Source organism: Acanthochromis polyacanthus, chromosome 14, assembly GCF_021347895.1.
Source record: "Acanthochromis polyacanthus isolate Apoly-LR-REF ecotype Palm Island chromosome 14, KAUST_Apoly_ChrSc, whole genome shotgun sequence".
NCBI lineage: Eukaryota > Metazoa > Chordata > Actinopteri > Pomacentridae > Acanthochromis > Acanthochromis polyacanthus.
In genome coordinates this window covers 37,551,244-37,571,520 of record NC_067126.1, presented here as the reverse complement: position 1 = coordinate 37,571,520, position 20,277 = coordinate 37,551,244, and the positions used below count along the sequence as shown (strand labels likewise).

The window sequence follows — 20,277 nt, the reverse complement described above, 5'->3', positions numbered from 1 at the left end:
TAGACTCAGAGTCCCAGCTGTGGGCTGATTTGTTCAGTAGTGGTGAAAAAAGAACTTTAATTGAATATGATGTATTTCTTTTTCTTGTACTTTTGGGGCTAAGCTGCTAGAGGAGAACAACACAGCTATGCCAGCTTGTCTTATCTTGGCTACAGATCGACTGAAAAATGCTTTTCTTTACTCAGATCACCGTTGAAGACTGTAATACATTTCAATGTTTGCCAAGCTACAGCCCAGTTATAGACTTCCTTTTTTTGTAATGCCAGCAGTGTGCTCAACAGGTCCCGATGTGTGCACTGTGCTCCTCCCGCTTTGTGCGATCTTAAATGTTGTCAGTGCAGAGCATGGGAATGACTGTTGCACTGCAGTCCCAAAATCCCTTTCCCCTCCTGCCACCACGTCACGCTGCACACACACTGTGTTTGACACTTATGCATTATATGTTTATCAGACTCTAATGAAACACTGACAAGTTCTCTGCACAAGGGATACTGTGTTCCATTAATAGCCCTTAACGAACCTTGGGCACTCACAAAAAGACTGGTCCTATTGCAGCTGACAGCAGTGGGGCCCTCAGCCCCGGCCCCCTGGAGAGAGAAGATATTAAGCGTTAGCAATGTCTGCACTCCCTCCTTCAGTCTCTTTTTCAATCCGTCTCTCTCTCTCTCTGTCTCTCTCCCCATATGCATCCGTCTCCCTTGGAAGTAAAAGGTGTCTCATTCTATTTCTGCAGGCACACGTTACTTGACCACGGTGTTTAGCACGGAGCCTGACAGAGAGAATAGTGTCAGTTAATTTGTCAGAGAGCATTTGTGATTGACTTATTCATCTAGAGCTCAACAAATGTTTGTACTGTGATGAATCCCCTGAACCGTAATTTACTCTTAGAGCAAATTAAATTCAGACATCTAATCACACACGTGCACGCAGAGTACCATTTGATTAGAAAAACTGTGTTTATTTGAGCTCGTTTGATTCATTTGAGCATTTCAGAAAGATTAAACAGCCACAACACTCTGCAAGTATTTTTAAATTAGTTGCGAGACAGTGACACATTTTTTAATTCTTACCCCACTCCTTTTTTTTTTTTTTTTTTGGGTTTTGGCCATGCTTTTATGATTGTAGATCTAATTAGTCTCGCAGTTTTAGTCAAGCAAAATTTGTGTGAAAATTTTCGCTCACTGGGATTTTGTACCTGCTTTAAAATCATCCCTGGTGTAAAGAATAGTTGGTGACATCTGCTGCCTTTTAGTCAAAGAAAACTTTTACCGTTTGTAGCCTGATTATGCGCCTCTCATGTCTTTTTTTTCGAATGTGAGAAACCCTTTTTGCCTCAGCTTCCCTCTAAAAGCCGCATCTCCCACATGATGCCTGTGATCTCTCTATTAGAATGTGACAAAACATTTGTTCTCACTAGAAATAATGGTCTGTAACATCCTCTAATGTGATTCACAGTTTATTTGCAAGTCCATCGCCGTGTTGAACAAGGGCTTATGGGCGCGTCACACATATGGATAATTTTAAGCAGATGCATCTGGCGTGGCTACCATGCTATGATTAGTTTCCAGAGCGTTTGTGAGTGTGTAAACCATTGCCGACATGGATGAAATATAGCCTAGGTTCACTGGGAGTGCAGAGAGAAGAAATGTACCCCATCTGTAATACACTGTGTAGACTAATATCAGCTCCTTTTCTCTGATATTGCAGTGAGATATCGATCTGGTAAAATTGTCCCATATTGGAGCTGTCTGTTGTGATATTCATCATGCTGTCACCTCTCCCCAGCACCTACGCGTTATTAGAAACCCGGGTTTGAAGAGGTTGAAGGGTTTTAGTCTCCGAGATGTAGCAAACAATTCATCATGTGAGAGAGAGAGAGAAAGAAAGGGAGAAAAGAATTCAGGTGAGCTGATGCTTGGGTAAGATTTATGTCTAGTCAAGCTGTACATTAAGAATTATATCATCAAGTGAGAGCACACCAGCAGCCTCACTGCTATCTGCTGAGTAGGCCTATTTGCTCTCCTGCCAGGCTTAAATTGAGTTTTAGCTTTTAAGAGAAATCTCAAGTCTCGGGGAATGTAGTATCTCGCCCAAACAGAGTTATTTGTTGAAATGCGCGGCAGCTTGTCGAAACCAATTGTCATGTGCGCGGGGATTTTAGCGAGCCTGACGTTTTATTTTGCACTCGATGCCAATCACTCATCAGGAATAAAGGCTGCAAATGGAACATGCCACCTTCAGTTTGGCCCACTCCAGCGTGGGACTCCGGTTTGAGTTCTTGTTATTTCCTCTCTTTGCTCGCAGTCAGAGATTCTTCCGGAAGGATCACAGAGATGTACACAGACGGAATCCAATTCTTCCGTGTCTCGCAGAGGAGTCGGGCTTTGATTCGTCTTTAACTCGGTGCAAATGCTCGTCTGGGAATGTTGCGAGGCTGGGGGCTCCCTCTGAAGTTGTTTCTCTCTCTTTCTCGGCGTCTCTATGGGAAGTCTGAGTGTGTGTGCTCTGCTCTGTTAGCCGCGATGTTATTGTTGTAAACAGCATTTAAAGCACAGCTGGCCAAATTGATCAGGGCTCGCGTTGGAGTTGAACTTGAGCAGCCGAGAGTGGGGCTGCATAAACAGGGCTGCTTGTATCTAAATATGCAAACACTCTCACAGCAGTCGACACTCGGGGGAACAGGCTCTGTTACTTCAGATGGGGGGGAAACGGTGAGAAACAGTGAGAAACAGGCCCGAGCCCCTAACCTTTCCATGTATACAGAGACGGAGAGAGGGGGAGAAGAGGAAGAGGACAGGAACATTTTTCCTGATTATGTAAACATTTCTTTTCCTCCCTAGATCATTTTTGGACTCCTCCAAGTATTTGCTTTTCATTAATTATTGAAAAAAAGAAAATCAGGGAAAAAAAAACGAATAAACAGTAGATAATTTTTGTTTAATGTTTCACACAGGATTCCAATCCTCAGTGCAATTAATGCTAATCACCACGGTCTTCCTGTTTAGCTTGAACTCGGAGTGTTTGTGAGCTGTTGCTGTCTGTTTTGCTCTTTTTTCTTGCTCTCTCTCTCTCTCTCTCTCTCTTCTCTCTGCACTCTCTTCCTCCTCCATCTCTGCTGTTAGTCACTGTGTCTCCTCATGTTATGATTACATCACCCTTTCTGTCTGTTGTGTCCATTTAGACCTGAAATTAATCACATCCGACAATCTGGTGGTGCTATTCCCAAAGTTCAAAAGCTTTAGTAGTGAGAGAGTTATATATATATATGTGAAGAGAGAGACAGAGTGAGATGGAGCGCACCAAGCATGTTGGAGGTACTTACCATTTGTAGAGTACAGTATATTAATTGCTTATCGGTTTTTGATTTCAGAGTCATTTAGAGTCAATCGAACGCATAATTTTCACAGCTATTGTTCTTTGGGGTTTGTTAATTGTCACCCCACTGGCAGAATTAAAAGCAAATTAAAAGCCTTAACTATTGACTCTATCTGAAGTCACTCTCCACAACAATTTCACAAAACAATGGGGAGGATTAATGAAAATGCAGCTTGATTTCTGTTCTCCAAAGCTTTTGCTATGGGGAACCAATTAACTACCCTTCAGGATGACTTTCACTTCTAACTGCCGGTCTGTTCCACTGCCAGAAACTGGGATTAATTCTCAATTAATCCCTCCACCAGAACAACTCTGCCTTTGTCTGCTGGGGAGGACATGAGCATACAACACCGAGGTTACCCCAAGCCTGTTTGCTGGAGGAACTCCACCCCTCCTAAGATTGATACACCCTGTAGACTAGCTCTTCTCAAGCTGAAAATAAGAGCCATTAAAAGGGAATGGTTGACAATGATTTTTGTTTTAGGATTTTGAGCTTTATTATCCATGCATATTAATGAGTCAATTAATTCCATTCGTCCTCGCGAGTGGTCTGTTTGTTTTTGCCTGACCTTTTATCTTAGATGCGTTCACGCTCCGCTTGGTTTAAGCACTTACTCCATACTGTGTTTCCCATAGCCTCATGTCCAAAAAGGGAGTTTTTATGTGTTTAGCACTAAGATTCTCCCCCTCTCTTTTGTTTTCTCTCTGCCACTCTCTCTCTCATCCATCCGCCCTCCCCCTCCATCTTTTTCTTGTGCTTTCTCCCTCTGTCAGAATGCCTGCTGGATGTATTCCTCTCTAAATGTGACAGGAAATATGCTATTATAGCATGCAGAATATTTGCCTGATGGGATTTGCAATAAAATTACTACATTTCCTTTCCATTAGGATCTCTAAAACCCCTCTCTCTAATTTATGATTACCCTGGCAAAAAGACATGTTATATACATAAAGACTAAAGTAGCCCCCAGTCCACATTTAGCCCGTCCTGCTTTCAAAGTTAGTTGAGAGGACAGGAGAAATAATTGAAAAGTGCAGCTGGACTGTGTACAATCTTGTAAGGGATGCCTAGAAAATGAGATTAATCAGTGCACAGACATTGTGGGGAAAAGTTTGCAGTGAATGCCTGACAGTCGTGCTCTTTCTCTCATTTCAAATGTTGGCAGGCTAGCAGGCAGCTCCAAGGGAAATGCGCTCCTTTCATACTTGAGTAATTGATGAATTGTATGCAATATGCAAATGAGAATCCATAAATCTTATGAATGACAGCTTAATTTATGTGAGCCTTAATGAATGCAGGATTAGATTTTAATTAAATATCCTCAAAGGCACCCTGACTGGGTAAGTTTTTAAAGCCTTGTTTTGAAGACTTGTTTCATATGCATCGCAGTTCATGAAAAAGAGAGATCAGTGAGAGTGGTTAGATGAAATTTCCTCGCAGTTTGAAGATAAGACCTGTTCTGTTTTGCTAACCAAAGGCACTTGCAATTAATAAATATTGGAGCAAAATCATATCTAGCAATCTCATTTAGGCTTTCCTGGAACTGCTCATTCTCATACATTTGATTAACTGCATTTACTTTAAGCACTATCTGATTTCTAACATTTGGTACAGTATCTTTTTAATTAAGAGAATCATCCATTAGGCATGGAAAAGTCAACCAATTAGGCTTTCCTCATCAGTTCTCGTGATGTAGGAAGTCTGCTTACTCATTATCAGAGTCTGTTGATGTGATACTAAACAATCTTAGACTCTGTAGTTATGGGACATACAATTATGAAATCAGCTTTTAACATTAATGATGCATGGGAATAATCAGCAATTTATCATGTTTCAGATCTTTTTTAGATTCTATTTCACAGCTGAGAGGCTTCAAACGGCTCTAATAGAATGTGATTACAAGGCTGAGCTCTTTGTAGTTACTGTAACAGTGTGTGAGGAACACACTGCTGGCTGTGGTTTCATGACACAGGCTTGAGGACAGTGGAAGGAGCGTGACTGGCTCCGAGTTCCTCTGTACCATCAGATGCTCTGACCCAGCGTGGTTCTAATCAGGCCTGAGCCCAGACAAAGGCACCAGGAAGGCACCCACTCTCCCAACTACTACTGATCTCAGCCCTGCACATTAGTCCACACAGGGATCAGAGCACAGACAGCACTTTAAAAGGGGGTTTTAGTGGGATTGATGCTAACTCTCTCCCGCCTTTGATTTCACACCATTTGATCTGTGATATATTGTTCCGTAACAAAGGTTCACAGTTTGCTGGCGGATGCAGCTGTTCCTAACCCTAATAAATAAAAGTGTGTTTTTTTCCCTCTCCTCGCACTCACAAACTCGCTGTAATCCGGCTATCTAGATCAGATAAGTGCGATGTGGCTACCTGTGCGAGGCGGTGTTTGACAGGTGCAAGGGGAAGCTGATTGAGATAATCCAAGAATAGGTTCAATGCAAATACAGATACAAGATGAGGGTAAGGATAGATGGATGCATGAAAAAGATGGATGAGTGAATACATTCCCATGTATCACACTGTGACTCTGAGATTATGATCATCACAGCGAATAGACTGCCAAGGTCAGCAGGAAATATAAATCATCTTTTTTTTTTTTCCTTTTTGTTGAAGGCAACATATATTCCTGTCAGTTTCACTGGTTTTGTTTTGTGAAATTGTTCTGAACTCGATCATGTGTGGCTGCAACTAGTGATTATTTTTATACTCAGTCAATCTGACAGTTATTTTCTTTATGAACTGGTTAATTGTTTGGTTCATGAAATGTCAGGAATGAAGTTCAAATTGGTATTTTACTTATTTTTAAGGTTCCTAAACCCCAAGAGGATTTTTTTTTTTCCATCTTCAGGTATTCAGTTCAAACGATAGCAAGTATTAAAAAAAAAACAGTCCTGGAAAGAGTTTGTCAATTTTGCACAAAAAGTGACTTACATGATAAATTACCGAAATCATTTTAGTTCTGAGTGAAAAGTTGTTGTATTTTCAGTCCTCTGGAAATGTGTAGATAATTAATAAAGTAGTTATTGGTTCCTTATCTTTTAGTTTGCCTGGACGCTGATGTTATCGGAGCGTCTGTTTGCTAACATTACTCTTCTATCCTTCATAGCAGATCTTAAGGCAGCTGATTAAGTTGGGAGCCAGAGAGCTGAGATCACATTCTAATCAGCTGATAATTAATGAGACATACATGTTATCATCACAAATCCACAGTGGGAAAACAGTATTTGCTCATTTTCACGCTCTGCTTTATTTTTAATATTCGCACGTCGGTCTTTTTCTTTCATTGCCACGAGGCAGCATTTTCTTGAAAACAAATAGCAGAGCTCATTTCTGAAATAACTAATGTCTAGAATTTAAGTTAAACAATTCCATCTTTTCCTTTCTGCCAACGCTGTTATCTTACCTGTGGGGTTTTTAAATTGGCAGTAATACACCACCGACATGTTATCCCCTGTCTTTCAACAAACATAGTTAACCTCTCGGGGGAGTCGTGCGCATATTTTTAAACCGTTTGATTGAACCAAATAAATAAAAAAAAAACTATAAACTCAGCATATTCAAGCCCCCGATGGTCTAAGGCCTGTGAATTTCTGCCTGACCTGGCACTTAAAAGGTAAGGAGCTGCTTTGTTTTATCAATAAGACCTTGTTTTCATGGCTGGTCACCACCCCAGCAAACCAATCAATGGGGCATGCTCTGCTATCGCTGTGAGAGAAATGAAAAATAAACCCCAGATAATCCTTCAGTTAAAAGGTTACTCAGGGCGATAAAAGCTATTTTGTTAATTTATTTACTCTCTGCACTGGAGAGATAAAGAAAAGGAACAATTAGGGAATTCTAGGTGAGAGATTTTAAAAGGGCAATGACATTGGGTTAATATTTTATAAGGCCTGATTGGCAGAGACCTGGAGAGGCCTTTTGTTTACTCAAGCCCCAGACGAATGATTCACTCGCTTGTTTTGGCCGACTGGGCGGAAATGGAATAAATATCTTCATCCTTACCTTTTAGAAACATCAAACAAAAGACCGAGATAAAAGGTTAATGGCTCAATCATAACCACCAGGAAATAATATTATGCTCTTTCTCTGTAAACTAGACTCACTATTGACATAATCAGGTTGAATTCCTAAAGATATCTGGAGATGGGAGGAGAAGATGATTTTTTTTTTTTCGCGTGTAACTCAATCCACTAAGGGAGTGTGCTCACTTGGGCTAAACATTACATTTGTGGCTTCAATTGATTTATAACAGATCATAATCACTGCATTAACAGCGTTCTGGGTAATAAGATCTCAGTCACTGCTTCCGTCGTCAGAAAAGAGTCTGATAGTGAGATGTCAGAAATTTTGCCACGAGATCAAAAAGCATCCCGATATCTCCTGCGATATTATGGCTCTTATTATACCTATCACCTCGTGTTGGCTTCCTGTAAACGGGGTGAGAACGTGAATTTAATTATTGTGCTTTTATTGCATTGTAGTGCTGAAATTGGACTCGTGTGGAGTGTATTGTTGGGCCCTGTGTAATCTGATTGCCTGCGCAGCGTAGTGTGTTGGATAGTATCAGGTTCCAGCCGACTCTGCTGGGTCAACACACGGCCGGGCCATTAAAGGAAGTCTGGTTCAGGGAAAGTTCACCACTATTTTCTTTTCACCATGGCAGCAAAACAAAAAAGAGAGAATAGATGTGTAGCATATTTGTGGCCCCAGCTCAAAGCTGGTGGGGCCTATTTTGTTTCCTTAATTGAAGCCAGAGATATGAGGGCCCCGAATATCTTTAGTACAAATACAAATAAAGCATGAAATAAAATTCTTTCATGACTGACCTCCAGTACTGAAATAATATTGTCCAAAAAAGTCTAATTTAAAAGCCAGAGGTCTTTGTTTTGTGGAACGTTTTAAAGTAGAAAATAAAAATAAGGCTGCAAAGATTAGAAAAGACAACAGCGGGTAAGTAATGCACCAAAGGTACCAAAATTCCGATCGTAAATCCAGTTGTGCTATCTTTTTCTGCAATAATGGCCTAGTTTGGAGCGGTTTCTGTGCCAGGCTATTTAAGGAATCAGCATCTGCTGCTTGATAAATAGCCTGACTCTTTTGTTTGAGGCCAGGTTGAGTTCCTCTCTGGACCCAGCTTATTAGCCTGGATGCCTCTGACCATCACAGACCTGTTTGGATGTTAGCATGTAAGCCTCAGCAGTGGTTTTTCAAGGCACTCAACTGCACATTGTTGAGGAGTATTATCCCAAACTAAATGAAGGCTTCAGAAATACTGAATAAAGGAGCAGAAGAGTCTCTGAACCCCCTCCTCTATAACAAGTGTTTCTGCAAGTTTAGACACCTACTCAGCCATAAGGAAAGGAGACTGCAACAGTCATTTCTGAGAGGCTTTCCTGTTGCTTGGAGGTTCCTCAGTTCAAAGCTCCGTTTCAGTTGGGGTATTGCTTTCATGGCTGGCTAGTGTTATTTGTGTGTAGAGAGTAGCTGAAATGCTATCCCTTTAAACACAGACAGATTCTTCTGCGGCCTATCCAAACATTACCTTTACTTAACTGGGCCTTTGTACCTGGGTTCACATCCTTTGACATGATCTAAGGTTGATGTGACATCTTTTTGTCCATTTGAGGGCCTTTTTGCTTTTAGTATTGTTAGTAAAAAGCCTTTTACCCATCACATACCCTCTATTGAGGTCTTTCATAAATAATTCAGCCAGAGTACAAGTGAAAGTGATGACAGCAAAACTGTCTGCGATCTCTCCCTCTCATAAGATCAAAGAGGTGCTTCTATAGAAATAGGAATTACGTTTCCAGACGTTCCTAGGTTGAGCGGGCACTCATTTCTCTCTCTGCCCCTCTCTCTCTCTGTCTCTATTCCTCTCTCATTGCCCTCTCACTTTCTGCCATTCGCTCTCGCTCTTGATACTTCTTTCTATCACTTGTGTATTTCGCCTCCAAAGGGGACACAGTTGGGTGAAGGTCTGCTTTTAGTCCTAAAACCTCCAGAGCCGGGATATGAGAGAGTCAGCACATTCAGACAGATAGAGTGAGTGCACTCTATTAGCAGGACTGAGGTAAATAAACCTCACAAGACATGGCTGAATAAATTCAACTACTAAGGCTGTGTGGTATCTGAACTAAAACACTGCATCACTGTGTAGATACTGCCTTTGGGAAATGTAGTGAAATGTACTGTAACATAAATGGCCTCGTGTACTGTAGTGGCTGATAAAGTCCAGAATAAAAGCTTATTGTTAAATCGGAAGAGCTGGTTATGTTGATTGAATCTAAAATGTAGTTAGAAAAGCATCATTAGATCGTGTTTATGTCAGAATTTAGTTTACAAAGATTAAAATGATGACTTTTAAAGCAATAGTCAGCTTTACCTGCTGCTAATAAATGACCAAAGAAAATGATGCAGTAACTTTTATTTCTTGTGACCACAATTATTGGCTATTAAAATACATATTTGTTCTTTTTTTTTATTTAATATGTAAAATTTACTGATGTTTACCAAGTGGTTCTCACATCACCCTTTGGTGTTTTAAAGCTGGATTTAAGTCAGTTCTTGTTAAAAGAACTTGGTATCCCCGTAAAGCTTGAAATGGACTATTGTATGTGAAATAATGTATGAAGCCAATATGTCACCTGTGTCAAGTCCCTATAATTCATCTTCAGCTGAGACATCCAGCTCCTTGTTCATAAAGAATATACCTCCATAGAATCTTGGCCCATTACATGCTCATTGCGTTTTTTCTTCACCCTGTAGGCTTTTCTTTGTAACTATAAGCCAGCAAAGTAGGTATTGATTGAAACTCGAAACTGTATTAATAAGTGAATGAGTAAGATGTGTGGAAAGTCAGGAGTGTATCTGCTTTGAAGGCCTTTTCTCCTCCACAGTAAGGTGGCACAGTCATTTATCACGGCTGGATCTGTGCCCCTCGTTTGGTGTAATAAAACTCCCCCATCAGAACCGTCCAACAGGTCTGAATCACTCTGTCACACCACCTTCCAGCTAAGGCACGCATTAAATCAAGCAAGCAGAACATTTCCTAAGGCAGCCATTGCCTTTTAATTTCCTGAAGAACCTTAAAATATCATTCATTACCAGAACTACACATATTTGGTTTTTAAAAGTCTCATAAATCAATAGTGGCCTGACTGCAATAATTATAACAAGTTAACATGTAATTTCCAGGCCGAGGGCCGCGCACTGGATTTTAGCATATGCAAACGAGGCAATTCAAATAGTGTGGGGATATTAATGCGGAGGAACAGGTAACGAGGTACGGGTTATGAATTATGCATCAAAAAGTGGTTGATCTTCAATAAAGGAAATGAATTCACCGTGTAATCTAATTAGTTATGGAAGTCTATTATGTTGAGCTGCAGAAAGCAACTGTCCTTGAAAAGAAATTTATTTACAGTACATGTTAGCTCTTTGGAATGGAATTGCATTCTGGAGAGCTCCAAGTGTTAGCACTCCCCCGCCGCCGCCGCCGCCGCCGCCGCCGCCGCCGCTGCCCACACAGCCCCTCCTCCGCCTGCCAGTCTCCTCCTAGTTTCTCACCCGTGTCCTCCTGCACCTCTGCCCTGTTTTCGCAGCTCCAGACCCGGCCGGCCTCCGAAGAGAACCCAGAGTGTGACATCGTCAGAGAACCCCCACATCATGCCCCACTCGGTCCCCGGACTCATGTCCCCCGGCATGATCCCACCCACAGGTACGGTTTGCTTTAAAACCTGTATCGCTCTGTTGCTGTTGCTGAAGTTTTTATTCACTTATCCTGAGTCTCTTCTACCTTTTTTTTTTTCCCCTCTTTCCGTCACACACACTCATATTCACACACACACATCTCCCTATGAGTGGCCTCCCCGCAGCTTGTCCTCGAAATGGCAACCAGTCCAAAGTGACACATGCACCCAACCACCAGACACCAGCCGCTCACTCGTTTACCAAAAACAGATCCTCTGCTCAACCCCCGGAAACCAAGAGGGGGAGAATAAATTGGAGTGGAGATCTTTTCTCTCAGATTATTCCAGTAGATGTTGCATTTTGCCTTGAGTGCATTCTAATTAGTGCGATTAAATCCACTCCACTGGTATATGTACATAGGCAGTGGTGATGCTAAAGCAAGCTTATCGCCACAAGAATCAACAACAACCATTTGTGCCCTAACTTACCCCTGGGCCAAGTCTTATTGCAGCTAATGCTTTTGTTCTATTTGTGGCTGGCTTCATTGTGACTGCTTTGATGTTGGTGGCTGTAAGTGCTCTGATTTGCATATTTTGCTCTCCTTCTTGATACGTCTTTAATGATATTGTACTGTCGAAAGGAGCTCTTTGAATGCCTATTTGGTGCTACAGTACATATTGTATTTAACCAACTACTAACTGCAGCGCTTTATAAAGAGATAAAACAACAACAGCACATTTTCCACGGTGATCTTAGGTATATAACAGTTTTAACAGACTTGTAATTATCTCACCATTTTAATTACATCGCTGTAAAATATTAGAATGGAGGCATTTTCTCTCTCTCTCTCTCTCTGAGGCAACAATGCTGCATCTATGAGTACTTTGAAATCCAATATTAAACACAGGTCCATCCATGTGATTCAGTACAATGGAGACTCACAGGCTACTGCTTTGAACTCTGGGAATAGGGTGAGGTCACTGGCTATCGCTGTAGTATAGAAGGCGAACTTAAAGGCCGAAGTGAACACAAGAAGAAGGACAATGATGAGAAAGACCCGTGTTATTTAGTGGAACATAAAGCAACAGAAAAGCCTTTTGATATCATCCCCTTTAAGCCCAGAGGGACTCTATGATCTTGACATTTAGTCGGGGTATTCAGGGGGCAGAGATAAAGTAATTGAGGTTTTTGGTCTTCTCATAACTGCCTTAAGCTTCCTAACTGTGGCAAGACACAACTTTTACACCAGTTTCTGTGTTGTAATTAAACCATTTATTGTTTTGACGATAGCATTGAGCATTAAATGTCAAGGAAGTTACAGATTTTGACAGATTAGTAATTAAGTATAATTGACCACACATAAGTTAGCATCTAAGTAGGCGACTAATTGATCTCGCTGTCATGTCCAAATGTTCTGATTGATGATAAAAAATGACATTGAGAAACCGTCTTAAATAGTTACACTATCGTGTCATGTCATATTAGTTCATTTTTCAGATGAGTTGGCGCCTGCACACACAGATGGAATATGGGCCGACGGCTTCTCCTAAGGCTTCACCATTTCTTCGAGACTCCGCGGAAAAGCCACTGCACCGTTTAATTCGGGCTGCAGAGAAAGAGCAAAATGCTGCATGAAATGTTTTGTTCGTAGTCGCATGTCCATCCTTCTCCTCATTTTACAGGAGGGAAATTAAATCCTACAAGGAGCAAATGCAATGCATGAGGCTGCAGCTTCCTTCCTAGTCAGTTATCACTCAAAAATGGCAAAAAAATCCCACCTCCTGATAGATGCAGAAAGTTGTTCAATTATCTGTCGCAGCCTTAGAGAGCAGCATGAGCTGAGAACTCTGTTGGCATGCAGCATCCTTCACTTAACATTTTAGGGAGTTTATTCGCTGTGTTTTCTTCACGCAAACTATAATCGGCAAACTTTTCAAGATATTACACATGGACATTAGGCTTACAGTCATCAATCATATCAGATTAAAATCAGTGGCTGTATTAAACACAGTGGAAAGACGTCTTCTTCACACTCAACAGGACCAGAGAGGGGATGTGAAACACATTGTTAACATATGTATCTTTGCCCTTGACACCAGTTCCATTTAGAAAAGGACATCTTAATATGCTTAGTTTTCCACTTAAGGAAATACCCTCGTATGTGTGTGAAGGCACATGAGCCTATGTGTGAGTGTCTGAATGCGTGCATGCTTGCGTTTATGCCCCTGAGGGAGGGGGGGTACGCTGGAGCCTTTCCAGTTGCTGATGCATTACAGGCAGATTGGCCCCCAAATCGGATTATTTGCTGTGGACTGACACCACACTGAGATGACATCTCCTTTAAAGTGGAGAGGGGGGCCTCCACTCACACTCTGGCCACTACTTAAGCAGCAGCTCCAATATAATTCATTTATGTCCTGGATATGGCTTCAACCTTTTGAATAACGCAAGAGTACTGCATTTACCATTAGAGAAATGAATGTCACCTACATCTTACCAGGGTGCATCCTGTACTTTACTCATAAAAACAGTATTTTCTAATGCTGTCCTGGCTTTGCTTTACTGTACAGGTATGTGTGTGGATTCCAGTGACACAGAGAGCTGGTTCCTCTTACAAGTGCTATAAGTGGAGACATTCTGTCATATTTATACTCGTTCAGTGTACAATTAGCATGTCATCTTCAACTGCAGAGTGGATCATCTAATCCGTCGCCACTTCAGGCTGCTTTAAAATAGATCCGGTATGCAGCAGGTAATTTAGTGTCAGTTCTTTGTGTCTGCGCCCCTCCTCTTTCAGTCCGCTGCTTGTCATGAGGTTAGCACGCTCTGTAATTGATACTAAATTTGTCATGATGTGGATAGCACAGTTCAAGTGGTTTGGTGTACCTAAGGGTTGCGTCGTTCTCAGCCCCGGTGTGTCATTGCTGTGCCACCACCAGTCCATGCATAAAATTAGGCGACCATGCTCATTGACATGGAGTATCTCTTCTCTATTTACCCTGCTCGCCTGATAAATAAAGTGTGTTTTCATTGTTGCCCGTGGTGCAGTGCCTAACAGAGAAGAGAACAGAAACACAACAGATAAGCCCCGGTTCTTTCTTTTCTTTTTTTTAATCACTGCTAGAGAAAGTCGTAAAAGTCAGTCTTTTGTGTACTGATGTGAAGTTAATCTGATTTTAATTTAATTATACGAGTTAGTTGCGGAGGGCACAGGCATTGGGGTGTTTGTTGTAAGAATGTTCTGACATTGGCGCAGGTATGGGGCAGCTAGCATGTTAATTAATGATGAAGATCCTGACAATATGCAGAGGCATGACAGCGTTAAGCCAGTCGGCTGCTGCTTCCTTTGCATATTAATAGATCCTTCATTATTATTTAATATGACAGCTGCTCCAAGGGCTACCATCAGACCTTGTCTCTGTTATTTGCTGTTTTGTGCTCCCCATGTGACAGTGCCATGCTATTCTCTATTTGTTGAAATGCTCCCTTTTCTGTTCCCTCACTGGTGCGGCTCTCTACATGCGACCGTGATGTGCTGTTTGTTTTGTGCTCAGGAGGATTCTGACTTGCCCGTGCGTCCATAGGAGAAAAGTGTCTGAATCTAAAGGTGACTTTGAAAGAATATATGAGGCTGGATTGTTTTGTTTGCATAGTAATGAATGCAGATTAGCGCTGAGTGGGATTGGTCTTGTTGACGTTTAGACTTCTAGTGGCTTAATAGACTTGTTGTTGGGCGCCAGCATCTCCCTGGCTTCCTTATTACATCCATTGTATCGAGGTGTGTGTTATGTGGATATGACAATTGATCTGGTGAAATGAAACAATTATCAGAACAAAGATTTCGATTTATGGAGTGTGTCACTTAGTCAAAGACAGGGTGGAGGTAGCAGCGGAATGATAAATGAAAAATGGAAAAGTGATCATTCCATCTGGTTCAGAAAAGCTCCGATCAATTTCTGAGCCTTTATTTACTCACCGCACATTTGATCAAAACGCATCACATTCTTCTACATGGATTAATTTCCTTTTTTCTCTTTTGTTTTATCGTTCGCACGGTTTAGTCCATAAACGGCGAGGAGAGACGGGCTGCAGTGCGATAAACTGTGCTGTTCTTACAAGTTAGAGAGCATCAGAAAGGCTCCACTGCAGCACTTCTTTGAGCGGCACCTGATTTGTGGGGGGAATTTATCACACAAACAGCTCAGAGGTGATTTCAATATTTACTCGGCAGTCTGTTCTGCATACGTCTCATTTGGAAAACAGTTGACTCTTGCCCATTATACACAAATGAAGGCTGACCTTCAGACTGGGCAGAGGCCACATTCATTATGTGGAGAAGTATCACCTTCTTATGAGGCAATGGCTTTTTTTTTTCCTCCTCCTGCTCTGCCTATGCATATGGAACAGCAGCCAGGGCCCATTGCAAACGAGAGGGCCCTCGCTGACATGATGTATACTGTACGTCAATATGGTACTGATGTATTTTAAGATGCAAACAAGGCTTTAAATTATATGCACCTCCATGTCAGTGGCTCAGAGTGACTCTCGCCATCTGCCTATCAGCTGTGGATGAGAGGAGAGGGTGTCCAGGCTGGTATGCTCTTGTGTGCATGTTTGTCGGTGTGTGTTTGTGCCTGTGCACGCTGGCATGTATCTATTAGAGCCACATGTTTGATTTCTACCTCTCCTTGTACTTGTGTCTCCCTTCAAATGCATGGCTAATAGCCGCTCTGAGTCCCATCACGGAGACGTGACAGCTTAGTGATGATAAACGCAGACGTTGCTTTGTTCTGCGTCAAACGTAAGGCAAACCTGCATATCAAGTACAAGCAGCCCCTGTAAAAGGGCAAGTGATATACCGTATTGTGAGTATGAACGGTTCCAGTAATGGGTACATATCTTTCTCTCGCCATGCATCTTTGATTTTGTTGCTAGGGTTGGCAAGAAGAGTCGTGGGTCTCTCCTGAGACGCACCAGGCCTAGAGGAGCTTTAGCACTATCTGTCCCTGCTGTTTGAGACTAGCCTCATGAATAAAGATTTCAGTCACGTTCAATACACCAGAACCCTGGAACCACCACAATGACAAACCAGTGCTTTATGATCTCTGCAGTGTGCTCAGCATATGTATGTCTATAATCTCAGAATTACTATATCAATCATATCGGGTTCATTTTGATCGAGGTGCAGGACTGAGTCAAATGTTGCTAATATATACGTATTAGGAGATTTCAGTGGAAATGTGTATGATAATTTAAAATGTGATGTCAATAATCATTAAGCCTGCTCAGGAAAACGGCAGCCTGAGGAGAATCCATGTAAAATTCTCAAAGCTATTTGGCATGTTGTCAGAGATTTCCAAGTGATATGCATACAAAATAATGTGCTTTAATTGCTGTATTTTAATTTTAAATCCACCATAAAACAGTATGAATAGTTGTGTAGGCTAATCTAAAAGTAAAGGCAAGGCTATCTGTAGAAAATACATTTTCAATATTTTTTTTTCTTGCAACTTTAAAATGTCTTCACTGTCGATTTTTTTTTTTAAATTTTTTACCCCAGTCTTCAGTCTGGTGCCCATATGTCCAATGTCACTGCCACTTTAAAAGTTGTGGGGTCCTTTTGCCTATTATCAATTTCTTACCTCAGTAGTTCGGAGAATATTTTTTGAAAATGTAACAGAGATGATGCTGACTTTCACATGTCGCATCCTCTTTCTTCTCTTTATTGATCGCACTCCTTAGTTAATTTTCACACATGACCCTCTAAGCGTCGAGCACACTCGAAGCCAAAGAATAAAACAACTTGAATCCTTGGTACATGGTTTGTAGTTTTCCATTGTGCCCGACGACTTGCCTTGACACTCACAAGAGCCCACTTATTATGAGGCCCTGCAGTATAGAGCTGTGAGGAATTTGAATGCCGTGTTAGGCATTATTCAGGTCGATTAGATCTGATGAATACATTAGAAGGTATCACTGAAATACTCCCTATAACAAGATTCATAACACACCTCTGCATCTGTATTTTCCCTCATGTTGAACCTCTCTTACTTACTTTTTCCACTTTCTCTTCCCTGAACCCTCCTGTGTCACACTGTATCACTGTTCCTTTATTATACATACGCTGTGTATTATAAGTTGGATACACAAAATGCTTGCATCATGCACTATTATCTTGACTGCATCTGTTCCCATCAAGGCGCAAATACATCAATATAGTGGCGAGGAATGCCGGAGTGTGTGAAACATTCATAAAAATCACACACACAGGGATCCATCTCATCAGCATGATAACCTGCTGTGAAGATATCCCCTGTCAGAGGATGAAAAACCAAGTCGTGATCTCATATGAGCTTATTCCCCATAGTGTATGAAATTATTCATTGTTTTATTATTTCAAAAGTCCTTTTTCTTTGTTTTCCTCATTCGCTAAGGCAGGTTTCTGAAAAGGTTTTGCAGGTGCAGTGGCTCAGCCCCAGCAGACATGTAGCGGTCTGTAAGCGCTCTGTCTCCTCTGCCTCTTCTTTCCAGGCCTGACAGCAGCAGCGGCAGCAGCTGCCAACGCAGCCATCGCAGAGGCCATGAAGGTCAAGAAGATCAAGCTGGAGGCGATGAGCAGCTACCACGGCAACGCCAACCACCATGGGGCCGATGGAGAGAATGGAGACCTCAGCTCCAGCGTTGGTGAGGATGCCCTTCACACACACACGCACACACACACACACTGTCACAAACACATCCACACTCACATTAACAGAATACAAATGCAAGCTGCAAACTGTTTTACGTGCCTGTACAGACACATTCAGGCACTTAAGGACTTACATGCTTGTCACCATCTCAGCACACACTCCAAGAACTCAAACCTCCTCCAAGACTGCACAATTATCTATGCAATATCTGTCTGTTGTAATAAGACACTTTAATAAAAGTATTGGAATATGCACGATAAAGAAAAACAATGGAGATTGTCTATTAACAGCTCTTAAGTTTGCTTCAATAGTATGGTTTTATGGTTTTATAAAAGCTGAATTTCATGTTAACTAGACTGACATTTGACTTATGAGCATTTATATTCAGCGAGTTTTGTTAGCTCGACCTTTGGAAAGAATGGCATCAAGATTTGCAGGATTAAGTGAATGTGTGTAATTTTGTTCAATTTGCAGTGCAGGTGTTGAAGGGTTATACAGCTGCATGTAATCTTCAATTGGCACAGCCACTAGAAACCGATTAGAAAATATTTGTTCGGCCGTATCATAAACCTCCACAAACTTTTTTGGCACATAACCACAACATCCACAGTTTGATTTGTGCTGGGGACCATTCCTGCATGTCATACTCCTCTGTCGCTCTCTCAGTTCTTGTTTCCTGTCTGCCTCTATTCTGTCCAATAAAGGCAAAAATGGCAGAAATCATAATAGCTTAAACCATTTTTAGCCTGAAGTGGGAGTGTTCTGTATTGATGTATTCATTTAGAATCATGGGAGGAAAAAAAAAAGCTTCTCCTTCTCATCATTCAAAAACTGTTAGAGGAGGGCAAAAGTGCTACAGCTTGTTCCTTGAACCATTCCCTAACTTCTGCTCAACTTGAGCCCTGAAATGGAAAAATAAATATAGAGGACCAGAAACTAAAACCTCTAAGTGATCCTCCACATACAGCTTGACTTGAACCAAAGATTTGTATCATACTATACCCGCTGTACTGCTCTTTTCTTAATGCTTATAAAATGGTAAGCTATTGATTGTGCTCACTTTGTATGCAGTGAAAATATTCACCTTGGTAATGTATGTCTTGTTTTCTCCTGAAGTGTTTTATGTTGAAAGAAAAAAAAATCTTAATAGCTAAGTGAAACTGTGAACACAGTTTCCCAGAGCTATCAGCTTTTAACAAGGTCTAATTGAATTGCTGTGAGAGCTCTGGTTTTTCACTATGTGCCATTTCAATTAATTATTAGCCCTAAAATGCGGAAGGATTTTTGTAATATCACACACAACCACTTAGTGTATTAAAGGGAATGATAATGTATGTTAGTGCGGATTCACGAGCCCATTCCAAATTATAAACCAAATGTAATCCCCGCAGCTTTGGTTGCTAAATTGAGGTTTTGATTCACTTACTGTAATAAATGACTTGACTCCTGAATACATTTCTGCAGTAATACTTGACACCACGGCGCTTATGGTGTGCGAGATGAAAACAGGATGTGTTTCTAAGCAGATTTAACAATGCAGAATGCATAAAGTGTGAGGTCATCACTCCGAGAGAATGGAGTGTGTAAAAAAGAGAATACGAGCCTGCGAGGTCACAGAAATAAAGATAAATGTGAGTACCAACAGCAAGGCTATGGCAATGGAGCTAATAAGAAACTGTTTTATCTTTTTACAATTTAAATTGTAACCTTGAGCCCACAGCCAGCCACACAGGCTCCCGGTAGAATCATAATTCTGGCAAGGGGGAGCAGTTCTAGGTGTGGGTGCATGGGCCACAGCATTAGCTCTCTGAGTGAAATATATGGCAGTGACGCCTCTCGGCCCCATCCACAATCAATTGGATTCTTTTCCTTTAATATTTACTTGCAGCGATGAGATGCTCGTCTGCATGGTGATGAACAGTCTGCCACTGGCGTTTGAAGGTGACCTGTCAGTGAGTATGGACAAATCTCTCGCTCGCAGAAATGTAGAAAATAAATCATTAGGGGCAGGCAGTCAGACAGGGGCCTCTCTCCCTCCCTCACTCTCCTCGGATTTAAATCAGCTCAGATTTATGATTTGAATTAATGCTTCGTTTGGTCAAAGGAATGGTCGCAGAGACAAATGATGTTTGGTACTGAAACCATCCTAATATTGATTACTGGGTGTCGCAGCAATCTCTTGTTTATATCAAGCACTCTCCTGTGACAGGGTGGCCAGCAGGAGTCATCCTGATAATACGCTGGAGATATATGGCCTGCTCTGCACTGTGGAGCCATGAAACGCAGCTAGCAGCGTGTTGTCTTCTTCATCGAGCACCACGCTTCTGCTCACGTGTTTGTTTTTTAACGGCGGAATTTTGTTTTGCTACGAAAAAATAAGAACCGACTTACAAGAGCGCGTGATTACAGAATTATTTAACATTCCAAAAGTGCCTCAGTCTGGTCTGATTTATGAGCTGGAGTATTTTGGAGTGTGAATGCCTAATATGTCCAGCTCTCAAGCCTATTA

General features: G+C 41.5%; 1 protein-coding gene across 1 annotated transcript in view; it reads left to right on the top strand.

Annotated features, from left to right (window-relative positions):
* dachd (dachshund d) overlaps positions 1-20,277 on the top strand; it is a 97,490-nt gene that overhangs the window by 42,475 nt on the left and 34,738 nt on the right. Inside the window, 2 exon segments of the mRNA XM_022195224.2 lie at positions 10,989-11,104; positions 17,608-17,760. Of these exon segments, the coding sequence (XP_022050916.2) occupies positions 10,989-11,104; positions 17,608-17,760 (269 nt within the window).